Source organism: Cavia porcellus, unplaced genomic scaffold, assembly GCF_034190915.1.
Source record: "Cavia porcellus strain 051 isolate PalLab524CR breed Dunkin Hartley unplaced genomic scaffold, mCavPor4.1 scaffold_12, whole genome shotgun sequence".
Classification (NCBI taxonomy): Eukaryota; Metazoa; Chordata; class Mammalia; order Rodentia; family Caviidae; genus Cavia; species Cavia porcellus.
In genome coordinates, this window is record NW_026947495.1 from 81,111,790 (window position 1) to 81,125,644 (window position 13,855).

Sequence of the window (13,855 nt, forward strand, 5' to 3'; positions counted from 1 at the left end):
TTTTTCCTCTGCGTAAATGATCTTTTATGAGCTCCAGTCTCAATCCTCTAAGAAGGTTCCTCTGTGATATTTCGCACATGCTATTTTCTTTGTAAACTATCAAACTATTTATGTCACATGTTTAGGATCGAGTGAAACACAACCACTGACCAATACTTTGTGTTTCAAGTGACATCATAGCTGCTGCATAACTCATCAACAACATCGACTCCACTTTCAGTTCTACTGTTCAAAGTTTGTATCTCAGACTTTCATTTTGTCAAGGTTTCCCTATCAACATTTCTATCCTGGTGAAATGTTGACATCAGCAACACCAGTTTGATTTTCTTTGCCATATATGAAGCTGACTTTGTATCTTTATGAAATCCAAAGATTATACCACACAATCCTGTCTTGAAATTGCATTTCATTTGGAATTCCAGCTTTGTTCCCGCGTGCACCTGCTGCTTGCACTTTGTTGCAACTGTAACATTAATTGGAAGCTGGTAAACCAACAGTCCATAGTCCTATTCCAATTAGTTTGGGAGATGGGAGCAACAAGTCTGTTCCCTGCATCATTTGGATTATTACTTTATGAAGAAGAACCTTTTGTCTGAGAAAATTCCAGGATAAATGTTTGAACTGAAAGCATAATGAGTCTTTGCATCTACCAGGGCCTAATTTTTTTTTTTTTTTTTTTGTACCGGGAATCGAACTCACGACTGTGTGCTTGCAAGGCAGGCCTTTATGCCGCTGAACTAAATCCCCAGCCCTCGGCATAATTTCTTTAATTTCAAAACTAGAACCAAACAAAATAAAACAGAAAAATGCCAATCAAAACAAAACAATGAAAGTGACACAGAACTTCAAAACAAGATAATAGGAAATCAACAATAGTTACCATAATACCTCTTACTATCTTCAAAAATAGTTGTCCAGTCCATCAGATGTAAGTATGTAAAATTAACCAATCAGTACAAGAACTAAGCTGCTTCTTTACTTCAATTGTTATTTTTTCAGAAGGTTCATGTGTACAAGAAATTAGAAGTATCTGTTGGTTCTGTGAGGGCTGCAGATCTGAGATTTTATTTTGCTTTGTCTTGAAATTTTCCTGTTTCTCCAAATCAGACAAAGGGCACAAATTTCTATGCCATATTTTGACCCACTGCTTTTCCATTAAGTTTTGAATCCCTATGTTAAGAAATTTATGCCAAAGTTGTACATGATGGCAAACATCTGTAATTCCATCACTTGGGAGGCTAAGGCAGAAGGATTGTTGCAAGTTTGAGACTAGCCTGGGTTACAAAGTGAGCTGAAGGCTAGCCTAAACTGCACAGCAAGACCCTGCCTCAAAAACACCAAAAAATAAAAAATAACTAAAACCAAAAGTACATCTGTCCTAAGTACATTATACCTATGAATGATTTCAGTTCAGCAAGTGAGGTGTTATAATAAATAGGTTTTTTAATATGGTTACTGGTACATACAAAATATTTCACTTGCTAAAAGCCCTTGTGTATTTCACAGCATCTTGTAGCATTCTGTCTGTTACAATTTCCTACATGAATGGTATGAATAGCACTGCTGGCAATCTGTCCAACATGTTTCACTCTGCCAAAACCTTCATTATATTTTTGTTCCATTTGGTTGCAAGGCCATTTCATAACATTTCTTCACTAGTCAAATATGTAATCATATTCCGGTTTTCTTCTTCATCTGAATCAAGGATTCCCTGCATTCCCTGTCTGTATTGGTCAATTCTTGCTCCATTTCACTGTCACAGGAACTTTGGCTCACATAGCCACAGCCAAAGTCAAAAACACATCACCATCACCATACAACCACACCACTCTTCTGTTATGAAAGTATGTATTTTATCATAATGGATTACCTTCATCATCCATGCATGAGTAATCTGATGAGTCACTTTTCTCCTCTAAAACTTGAAAATGAAAAAACTTGTTTTTTCATGTGCCATTGTACTGTATTGGACTATTTCTATCACAAACAAACCAACCCAGGTAAACCTTTTTTTAAAAAAAATCTTGGCATGCTATAGTTCTTCCTGACCCTCTGTGATGCTGGGTAAACATATGCAAAAAATTACTCCACCGAGCATAAAGGGTCCAAATCCCATTCAACCACTTTTGCACACATGCACACTCTTCTCTATTAGTCATACCAAGTGGGTAAATACATGGATTGCTTCCTATATATCCCTCAGGGAAAGGTACTGAGACACACAGCTGGCTACTACAACACTAAAGTACAAACTGCAGTAGAGAACAAGAAGCCTAGCCCTCCCTGTGAGTCGGTGCCATGTGCAGGCTGCTGGAGTGAGACCCAGACACCAGACCTTTCCCGTGAGTTGGCCCCATACATGGGCTGCTGGGTAAGAACCAGATGTCAGACTTTTCCCATGAGTGGGCGCTATTCATGGACTGTCCATGAAGAGAACCAGAAGCCAACAAAAAGCCAAGCCCTCTCTGTAAGTCAATGCTTTGTGTGAGCCCCCGAGGGGGAGAACCAGAGGCCAACTCCTTCCAGTACACAGGCTGAGAGACAAGAAGAGCCAAGGTCCCCTCCACCATCCCCTGCCAAGCAACCGGCTGATCTGGAGAAACACAGGCGAGATGATAGCTTTTGAGGTAAAATACAACTTAATGTTTGTAGTGTTTACTGTTTCACTGACTTCCAGGCCTAAAGCCAGTAATCTGATCACCTGTTCAGAGGATAACAATATGCAATGTGGGATCTCCTTCTAAAGGTGATGGCCATTGTTACTTCTCTATTATCTTGTTTTGAAGTCCTGTATCATTTTCATTGCTTTGTTTGGTTACGTTTTATTCTATGTTGTCTTGTTTGATTTTTTTTTTTTTGTCTTTTTTGTTTTTACCGGTACCGGGGATCGAACTCACGACTGCTTGCTTGCAAGGCAGGTGCTTATGCCGCTGAGCTAAATCCCCAGCCCCTTTGTTTGATTTTCTTATATCCAATGGCATGAGCAGTTCTTTCAAAGATAATAAGAAATATTATGTTAGCCATTTGGGATTTACAAAACAACGAAAACCAAATTGCAGTAGGAAAGTAAGGGATGGGTCTGCTACACCCAAGTTTAATTCTCGAGGGTAAAGGAGGAGAAATTAAATTTGGCTCATGTTTTAAAGGATTCAGTCCATGGTGGGCTGGCTCCGAGGCCGAAACATGATGGAGTAACACAGTGGAACAAAACTGCTTAGTTTATGGCAGCTGGGAATTAAGCGGAAAAGCACCAGAGAGGAAGGGGGCCCGGGGTCACAGACAGACCCCAAAGTCACACCTCCACGAATCCTCCAGATTCACTCAGAACAATGTTTCACCAATCCCCCAGTGAATCCCAAAGCCAATCAAACTGACATTCCACTCTATAGACACCACAAATATCCCATGAGTTTTGTTTATATTGCTCTCATTTTTAAATGTTGCAATGTTAAAAATAAAGGGAAGTTTTATTACTTATATACATTAACTATAATATATTTATCACAGCATTTGTCTAAAAGGTCTAAAGTCTCAAGTGGCCAGAGTGGGCTTTTTGAATGGTGATTGGATCAGTGGATTCATCCAATCAGGACTTCCTAGGTGGGTGTGCTGTGGGAAGCCTGGTCAGAGGAGGTGGTCACTGAGGACATGATCGGGAAGGAAGGATGTAGTCATGTCCCCAGCAACTCGTTTTCCTTCTGCTTCCCAGCTACTGTGGTTGAGCTGCCCTCTGCAGTAGCAAGACTACAACATAAACTGGTTATTACATAGGTAATTTAAAGAGCAAGCCCTCACCCCAAAATGACCTTTAAGCTCAATTACCTTTACCCTTAAATACTAGTTCTATGACCTTGCTCCCACTATCTGTCCTTCTTTCACTCATCTCTAACCCTTTCAAAAGACACAAAAATTCAGCAAATTCTGAAAGCCAGAAAAACTTTTTTTTTTTTTTTTTTTTTTTTATTGGTACCAGGGATCGAACTCACGACTGCCTGCTTGCAAGGCAGGTGCTTATGCCGCTGAGCTAAATCCCCAGCCCCTCAGAAAAATGTTTTAAGAAACTAAAATTTTTATACCTTTTAATTGTGAATTCAAACTGCAAAAAGTTCAATTTCCACAATTAACAAAAAAAAAGAAAGAAAGTTAGTTTTGGATCTCTACAAATGCATAGCTGGTCTCAAATTTGCAACAATCCTCCTGCCTCAGCCTCCCAAGTGCTGGGATTACAGATGTGTGTCATCACACTTGGCTAGTTTCACAGTTCTTACAAGGGGCTCCGCTTACACCTTCCCTAGAACAGTCCTAAGGACTTCAGCCTCCCCTAGTCTAGTTGCTTTCAAGAGAAAGCTCATTAAAGCACACACCCTCTGTGTTTTCTCACTATATGTGTACATATTAAAGGCTTGACAGAGAGGAATCCTTTAAAATCTATTTTTACCTCTTTTATAATTTACACATGCTATGTTTTAAAGTTTATTCTTAGCAGGATGTGTGACACATGCCTGTAATCGCAGCATTTGGGAGTCTGAAATAGGAGGATCATTGTGAGTTCCAGACTCACCTGGGCTATAAAGTAAGCTCAAGGCCAACCTGAACTGCATGAGACTCTCTCTCTCTCTCAAAAAAAAAAAAAAAAAAAAGTTTATTCTTGCATATTTTAATATTTAAGATTCAAAAGAAAGGGATCTCTCCTATTCCTGGTTCTTCAGCCATTCCCTTCTCCTGCCTGAGAAGGCAGCCAATGTGCCCAGCTTGAGTGCTTCCAGAAACATGTTACATTCATACAAGCAGACATGACTAGAGAGCCTGATTCCCTTTTTACATTAGTGGTAATATAAACACTGCTCATGCACGTGTCCGAGGGGCTACCTACCTTCCCTTATGCTACCTATGGCTACAATTTTGTTTCTGTACTTTATGAACTATGTATACATTTTGTATGGCCAAATTCATTACTCTTCTGCACAGCCTTTGAATACATGCCACAAACTTGGATCCTTCTGTAAAGAGCCCCACACATTCTCTCTCATAGTAAAATCGTAACATGCACCACATTAAACTGTGACTATATACACCATTCCTGTCTCCCTGACTGTTATTACAAATTCAAGGTACACTAATTCTCTACTGATTTAATACTAATTCATACTAAATATCTGGCACAAAGCACTCTTTCAACAAATGACTTGCTAGGTCAGATATAGTGGTATACACCTATAATCTCATCACTGGGGAGGCTGAGGTAGGAGGATCATTGCAAATTTGTGGCCAGCCTGAGCTACAAAATGAGTTCAAGGCCAGCCTGAATTGCATAATGAAGGTGTCTGAAAAAGACCAAAAAAAAAAAAAAAAAAAAAAAGATTTACTAAATAAACATCATCCTTACCAACAAAGTATGTTTAATATTTTCAGTACCAACATTTCCTTTCAGAGAACATTAGGTCACTCATATGAGTAGAGTCAAATTTCTGTGACAGAAAACAACTCAGGTCTCTCTCCTCAAAATCTACAATTTGCCCGAAACAGGGTACTGCCAACTAAAAATTTTGCCTTGCTGTGTAACAAGGCGAGAAGCTTTAAAGAATAACATGTGTCTTCGTTGACAGACTTAAGATATATTCATGAAACGTTCACTTAATTCTGAACAGGTGAGTCAAAGAAAGCCACAAGTAGCACAGAATCAATTTTAAATTAAAAACTTCATTTTTTAAAAACATAGATTCAAATTCCCAAACAATCTTTAAAAAATGGAGACTACACTGCAGTGTGTCTCAACTGCTTTTCCATTTCCTGGCCCGGCTAGCTAAGGGATGCAAAGAAGCAGAAAGCAGAGAAGAAAAACACTCAGAAAGAGAAGTGAGCCAATGACCAGGGCAGGTGCCTTGCTGCACAGCAACCTGAGAAGACTTGGAAAGCCGGATGAAATGTAATTAAATTAAAAGTGGGCAATGTATAAAATATCTTTAGAACATTTTTATTTATATAAAAGTGACCTCATTTATCTAAAATTCTCAGAAACCACATTCAAAATGACCCACTTCTACAGGCAGGTTTTATTGTATTTCTAAAAGACTTTGCAATACAAACTCTAAGAGTCAAATACAAACACTATGTATGGTGAATTAACAGCATTTTACATCATAAAAATAAAATCTGCTCAAAATGTGTATCAAAAACGTCTGCCACAGTAATTAGTACTGTACTAACAAATTTTACAGAAGTATAAAAGCCCAAGAAAGCAATGCGAACCAAAATAATTAACACACACTACTCAACAAACAAGCTAAATAGCTCTTTTGAATTAGCTACATTAATTTTGTCTTTCTAGTCATTTTATGAGGCAGGAAATTCATCGTGAGCCCCATATGCTTTACTGCCAACACTGAGGAAAACAATTTCTACAACTGCAAATATTACAAGTCTCGGTAACAGTGGGTAGTCTAAAAATAAATGGGCATTAGCACTGTATTGTTCCAAAATGCCTTTAACCCAAGTCTTCAATGCAGTACAAACCACTGGCCTACTGCAATCTATTGGGAGCTTCATAATTATTAAAGCACCGGCAATGCAAGAGGCTTATAAGCTTTATTTCTAGTTAAAAAAATAAAAGCTCATGTATTTAACCATTAGATTCTGATAAGCACAAGCCAGCGTATTCCAGTCCATTTGCTTAGAAATTCAGACAGCAGTAACAGGTCGAAATGTTCTCTTCAATGGCATCTAAAACACAATGTTCCCACTCCCTCATAACCACTGTTATGAAAAACCAAGTACAGGGTCTTTCCAAATGAATGAAATCTAAATTTACCAGAATTTTCCCCATAGGAAACAGCTGTTTTTCAGCAATTAAAATCTTGGGTAGCTTTAAGACCTAATTAATAACTGTGATTAAGTAATATTCTCCCTTCATAATGACAGGTACATGGAAGCACTGACTTGGCTCCTTCATTATAAAAAAAAAAAAATCTGCCCGTAGTTTTAAAATTAAAAAAAAAATCTGCCGTAGTTTTAAAATAAAAAAATCTGCCAGTTTTAAAATTTAAAAAAAATCTGCCGTAGTTTTAATTGCTGTACTCTAAAAATGCACTTTATCAATGTGCACTGTATGAGGTACACACGCATTTTATACAAGTTATTGAACTAGGTGTTTCATCACTGAGATGCACTCACAGGTAAACGCATCACTTGGGAGCAATTTCTCTGGACAGTGGTATCATCTGTCACTATCTTTTCACAGCGGGCCATCAATGGATATCCGAAATTCGACTAGCCGAACTAATGAAGAGGTTGACTGAAAGCCCTTGAAAGCGAGCGGTGGCGAAGGGACGGGGGAGGAAGGGGCCAGGTCACTCTCAACTGTAACGCGGTGGGAAAAGGTAACGGGGCGATTTCCAGTGCGACTGGTAAAGTACTGGCCGCAGGGCAGCAGCATGCACAGGTGTGCAATCCAGGGCGCGGACGGAGTCCACGGCACGGGCGGACCTCGCGCCCCCGCCCCGGGACTCCCCAGGCCGCCCGCACCCGCGCGCCGCCCGCCCAGCCCGCTCCGCGGAGCCCACCGGGGCCGGCACCCCGCCGGAGGGACGGCCGGCCGGGCCGGGAGCTCTGGGGCGCGGCGGGGACCAGCCCGGAGACGGGCTGCCAGGGCGGAGGGCGCGCCCAGGAGCCGCCTCCCCCGGGGAAACCGAGGCAGGCGCGGGGCCAGGCGGGGACCCACAACCCGGCTCCGGGATCGCGTCCGGCGCCCGGGCGCCGGCGGACCCTCACCTGGTACTCGGGGTACTCAAACATGTAACTCATGCTGCACTTGTTCTCCTCGAAGCCGAAGAACACGTCCCACAACCCCAGGGTGGCCAGAAAGACCATGAAGACGTAGAACGCCAGGTTCCCGAGGCTGACGGAGCGAAGGAACATGGTGCTCCCGTCAGCGCCGCCGCCGCGGGGCCCGCGCTCTCGCTCCGCGAGCAGAAAAATCACCCGGCTACCGGCTCGCGAGCCGAGCTCAGTCGAGGGCAGCCGGACCGACACGAGCCGAGACGAGTCTGGCCGAGCGGAGCCGAGTAGCGGGCGCCTGCGCAAAGCCGACCAGCCCCCACCCCCGCCGCGCGCCCGCCCTCATTGCGCCTGCGCCCAGGCTTCCCGGGGTTGGGGGGTCTCTGGCGGGCGACTCCCGGGGACAGGGTTAGTGGCGTCGGCCGGGCGCAAGAGAGCGGAGTGCGCTGGACGGGAGTGGGCGGGGCGGGGAGGGGCAGGAAGGGCGATCCGGTCCTGGCATAGCTGCTGGACGGGACTTTGCTCTCGAAAATTCGCGACCGTTGCCCAGGGTCCCGGTTCACTTTTGCACGAAGGAGGGGGGTAAAAAGGATCGAAACCACTGGCCCGCGCAGCAGCTTGAAAACACCGAGGTCGGGGGCAAGGCACGGCGTCGTTGGGGCTAACCCGGCCTCAGATGCTCGTGCGTGCGCGGGTCGCTAGCTGCAGAACCTCCTTGAATGGCTTTGGCACGCAGTGCGTTTCATTTCACTTGCACCGATTTTTCGCTGTATTTTTCTCTGCCAAGAAAGTTTGGCTCACATACTCGAAATCAAAACATCTTAAAACTAACGGGAAGCTTAATGGCTTGCCTTGTGCAACACCTTGAGTTTCGCACTGAGAAACCGTCAAAGGGAGATGAAATGATCTTGGAAGTCAAGATATTCATTACAAGTGTAACTCTAACGTGTGAATCTAAACAAATAAGAGATGGCTGCTAGATATGGGCTATAGATGCAGAAAGAAATAGAGAAAGGCAGAGGCAGACTCCTTTTACATATGGAAATAAATTTGGAAGGTCCAGGACAGCAGATTGGGGGTTATGGGTAATTTTTAAATAACGTGTATTTAAGGTGTGTTATGTGTGACGTTCCCCAGTGTGGCGGTGAGTTCACTTGATAGCGTTGACTTATACGCTGATCGGAGTAGAGTGTGTTAAATTTGTGCAATAACACCAGCATGACTGGATTATCAGGAGGAGCGTGTTTTTGATAAGCACAGTGTGTAGAGATAAATGTGATAAAGAGATACACAGGATTTTGACATATTGCACCTACAAAAGAGTGCCCAGGGTGGGGTGTGGAATTACCAGTTTGGAGAATTATAAATCGTGATGGAAGGACTTAAATTACAAATAAAAGGCGGATATATTGAATCTGCATGCGCAAGATTACCACAGACCAAACATCTGCCTCTTCCCCTTAGCATTTCATCAGCGATGTTACCACAAGTCAAGGGCATTTCCACATCCTCCCCTGTCTACCCTCGTGCTTCAATTTAATATGGATGTGAAGTATTTGGAAATGCTGTTCAGAAGCAGGTTGTGATTCAGTAGTTTTGGGGCAAGGCCCAAGATGTGTCTATCCAACTCTTATATGTCACCAGAGGTTCTGGTCAGTGGGTGGGGCCCTGGGAAACAGGGTCTAACCTGCCAGAGGACTGCTACATGGGAAGAACCCTGAGCTTGATGCTGACAGTTATACTGTGCACGCTGCTGCCTTTATCACTCAGGAGTGGGATGAGAAACAGTCAATTCTGGATATGTGTTTCTATCCTGCTGTCTTACTTTCTTCTTGCCTGTCCATCATGGTCTATCAGAGTACCTTTCTTTCATGTCTCTCCTAAGGCTACAGAACATTAATCATCCTCTGCCAGGCCTGGCAGCTTCCTTGAACTGTTATTTTTCTGTCCCACTCTGCTTGGGACTTCCAGCCTTGGGTCCGCAGAGTTTGGCTCTCAGCTCAGAACTAGTGTTTCTAGGAGACAGTGACACGATCATTGAATTACTATCCTAGAATAGTTGTATATTTCTGATTAACTTACTCTCCTGTTCTTCAAGCTACTACTTTTTAAACTCCCTATACCTCCCCCTCATTTCTTTCAGATTCTGTATATATAACCGTATCTTTATATTTGGAGAGATAATTTTGATTTTTGGGTGTACATTGCTTCAATTTCTCATGCTCAGCTTCATCATGTCTACCCAGTGCTAATTCATCTAATACGTCTAGAGCACTTGGAAGAATACCTGCCATGTCCTATGCATCAGTATTGTACCTGGCTGTCCTCAGAGGCATCGAAAGCAAACCCTCTGGCCTGCTATGCTTTTTTTTCAGGAAATTCTATCAAGTTTAGGTTTCCATCAGTCTTCCCCATTCTGTATTCCCTCCCCTAATGCCTATTTATATGCTGGGCCTTTTTCATTTAAAAAAGAAAAAGCCTCCCAGCTGCTGCCATCCCACAGCCCTCACCTGGTCCTCTGAAGGTTCCTAAAGATGGAGAACATGCTCACCGCTCATCTCTTACCTCCCACGAATGCCTCAAAGCACAGTAATCTTTGTCCACACTCGAATGAAACTTCTCACAAAGATACTTTTGACCTAATTACCAAATCCAGCTGGCACTGTTCAATCTTGCACGGTCTTCCTGTTTCTTCTTTAAAACTCGGGCCTCTGTTGTCTTCCTTAATATCCCTCTCCGCTCTCCACCTTTCCCTGTCGTCTGCCCTTAGTCTCCATCCCAGGTGACTTAATTTTCTGCCTGTCCCTGTTGGTAATATCATGGTTTTGTTTTCAGGCATCAGCCTGTTTTCCCACGTAAATCCTTCAGTAGTTGCTTGATACCTGCACCAGAGCCAAGGTTTTCTTGGTTGTAGGAAATACAAAATAGTCAAGCATGATGGTGTACTCAGGAAGTTGAGGCAGGATTGCTAAGGGTTCCAGGCCAGCCTGGCCTATATAGTCAGACTCTGTCTCAAGAAAACCAAAAACAAACAAACACAAACAAAAAATCCGAGTAGCTCAAGCTTAAAAGGAGGCTGATTGGCCAGGTGTGGTGGTACACACCCGTGATCCTAGCCCCTCAGGAGGTTGAGGCAGGAGGATTGCTGTGCTTTCAAGTCCACCTTGAACAATTTAGTGGGACAAAAAAATAATCAAGGAAATAGATGGGTACATATAAGATCTGATAAATATGGTGAATGTTTAAAGTTTAAAAGATTATTATGGTACAAGACACATTAATCCCCTCAAAATATTGCCTCTTGTTTTAAACATCTTATCCCATAATTTTTGCTATTTTATGAAGGCATTCTGAACGTCATCTATAGTTGAGCTGTGATGGTTATAATGTCCTGATTGATTCAAAACACTGAGCTTCCATGGTCATTTTAACTTTGGGAAGAGTCAGCAATCACGCAGCCCAGATCTGGTGAGTACAGTGGATGAAGAGTGTGGTACTGTTTTCATGAGCATTTCCGTGGGATGGTGCTCGGCAGCAGCGTTCACTGCAGTTCTGAGCATCCCTTCGGAAGACAATCAGAAAAGAGAACTTCTAGAACTGCTTCGGGAAGTGGCAAGAACCGTGGGATGAATATGCTTGAAGTGAGGGGAGGATTTTGAGGCAGATTAACAACAATATATATTTAATAAGTTTTAAAAATTTAAACACAGGCCTTATATTTCAATTGCACGGTGTCTATAAATAAGAGAGATCTCAGGATTCCAAAATCAACTGAAGAGAATACATGCTATTCACATGTGAGTAGAGTATGTGCACAGTCTTTTAAGGCCATTCCATCTGCAAATTGACACTGATTAAATTTCCTCTCCAGACTGTTTAAAATCCTGCTCTGTTGGGGTCTTGTACCTAGATCCCCCATACCCCAAATGGGTGCACAGCAAAGGCTCAGAGGAATGAGACAAAAGGCACGACCTTCAGGGCTGCAGGAGGACTGAAATCCTTGGCAGAGCTCCTAACTCTGCTAGCCAGCCAGCTGACTAACGCTAGGCAGCTGGTATTTAATCAGAACAAGCAAGGAGCTGAGTGGAGGAAAGCAGGAAACCTAAGCAGGATCTTGGGAGGGGTCCAAGGTGCGAGCCCTCAGAGTAACAGAGGGTGCTAATTAAGGACAATGTGAGGCGTCTCCTCATTCTCAGTTCAATCAGGCCAGGGCCACACTACAGCCCTGCATGTGTGTTCAGCCTCAGCAGCTCCTGCATTGCTCAGGCTGGGAGGAGTGCCCTAGATCTAGATACGTAATCCTTTGAACTAGGCCTCACATATCCAAGACTTTTGAGAAGAACTGCCAGTATGTGAAAATGGACACGTAAACCAGATCTCGAACCAGGAACTCGAAGCATTTATAAAATGTGAAGCAGTCAGTTGACTGTTCGGGAAGACCCAGTCTTGATCAGAGTCTGGCTGGAATGGACAGTGTGTTGATCTCCAATCCAGACCAAAAGGAAAATGTAGATTTAGTTTAGGTGAAAGATGCAAAGAAAGACTGTGACTGGCCATTATAAAGAATTCTGCATAGTATGCTTGGATAACTAATGATGAATAGTTTGGTCAAATAATATGGCGAGATGTCCAAGATATATTATTAAAGGGAGAAAATAAGGTGCACAAAAGTGCATATGTATCTTGCCCTTTGTGTAACAAATACACAAAGGGTAAATGAAATTAAATATTTTCAGGATACAGGCAGAATGGGATGAAGGAGGTATGAAAAAAACAATAGTTCTGGACAGGTTTTTCCCATGTGTGGGTTAACGTGGCGCTGGACAGCACCTCCCTGTGTTCTTGCAAACCCAAAATTTATTTATTTATTTATTTATTTTTATTTAAGGAGAAAAGAAAAGAAAGAAAAAAAACAGTGAAGGGGTACAAGTTATACAGATTTACAGAAGAAAAAAAATGCGCAGTAGGAAATCACTAGTTAATGGATTACATATTGCCATCTTAGAAATAATTGTTCAAGTCACAAAATTAAAGCTTGTAGAGTGGACATTCCAACAATGATACTGCAAACAGTTCCGTTCAATGATCCAATAAAACTCTGCGATATCATTTTCTATCTTATACATTTAAATATACATGCAGTTATATAGTTTAGAGCACTTTCTTTTCCTCTCTTTTGTACAGTGACTATTACACATTTTGGGTTACATTGCTCCCACAGTTCTTATTGCTTTTTTGGAAGAGAGTAAAACCAAATGTGACATAACAGAACAGAATCGGTCAAGTCAAAAGGGGGGATATAATAGATAATATAAAAACATAATACAAGGTGATCAACAATGGTTACCATAATGCCTCCCTCTATTTCTAATAGAATTGCCTATATCATTAGTTGTAATACAATTGAACAAAACCGTAAAGAATAAAACCGACAAAACCAAAACATTGGAGATATTGTAGGTCTTGAAAAGTAGATAAAAGTCAACGAGAATGGGCGTTATAATGAATCTCATTATCTTCTCAGCTGATGCCTAAACTTTCAAACCTGATACTATCCAGCAAAACAGAATAGAGGAACCTCAGTCAAAAACAAGATGGTGAGAGTAATACAGGGCTTCAAATCGAGATAATAGAAAGTCAAAGTGGGTTACTATATTATATCCTGCTATATTTTTCCCTTTAATTAAATGGATAAAAATAAAAAAGTAAATAATGGAATGGAGATTGAGAAAAAAGAGAGCATAACAGCGAAACAGGGCAGATCAAAACATAACCATTTAAGCAGAATAGTGTTTCACCACCAGATATTTCCGACCCAAAAATAGTTACCATATTGACTCCCTCCCTGAAGTCCTTGAGTACAACTTCATATACTGTAGCATTAAGTATATCAAAACAATGTAAAACCATTTAAGAGAATGACAGCATTATAGAGTATTTAGAATCGACTAACAGAAAATGAACAATGGTCTCTGTATAATCTCCTTGTCTTTAAAAGGTTTTTGCTTATACTATCGTACATAACAAAATCCAATAAGATACAACCTGTTTAGACCATTGGAGACAGAAGAACAAAAGCTAG

At 41.9% G+C, this 13,855-nt stretch overlaps 1 protein-coding gene across 1 annotated transcript in view; it reads right to left on the minus strand.

Moving 5' to 3' along the window:
- The window catches only part of Pgap1 (post-GPI attachment to proteins inositol deacylase 1), a 72,310-nt gene extending 64,252 nt beyond the window's left edge, over positions 1-8,058 (minus strand). The window contains exon 1 of the mRNA XM_063259485.1: positions 7,768-8,058. Within this exon, the coding sequence (XP_063115555.1) occupies positions 7,768-7,914 (147 nt within the window). The 5' untranslated portion in view covers positions 7,915-8,058. The remainder of the gene's footprint in view (positions 1-7,767) is intronic.
- Positions 8,059-13,855: the final 5,797 nt, after the last annotated feature.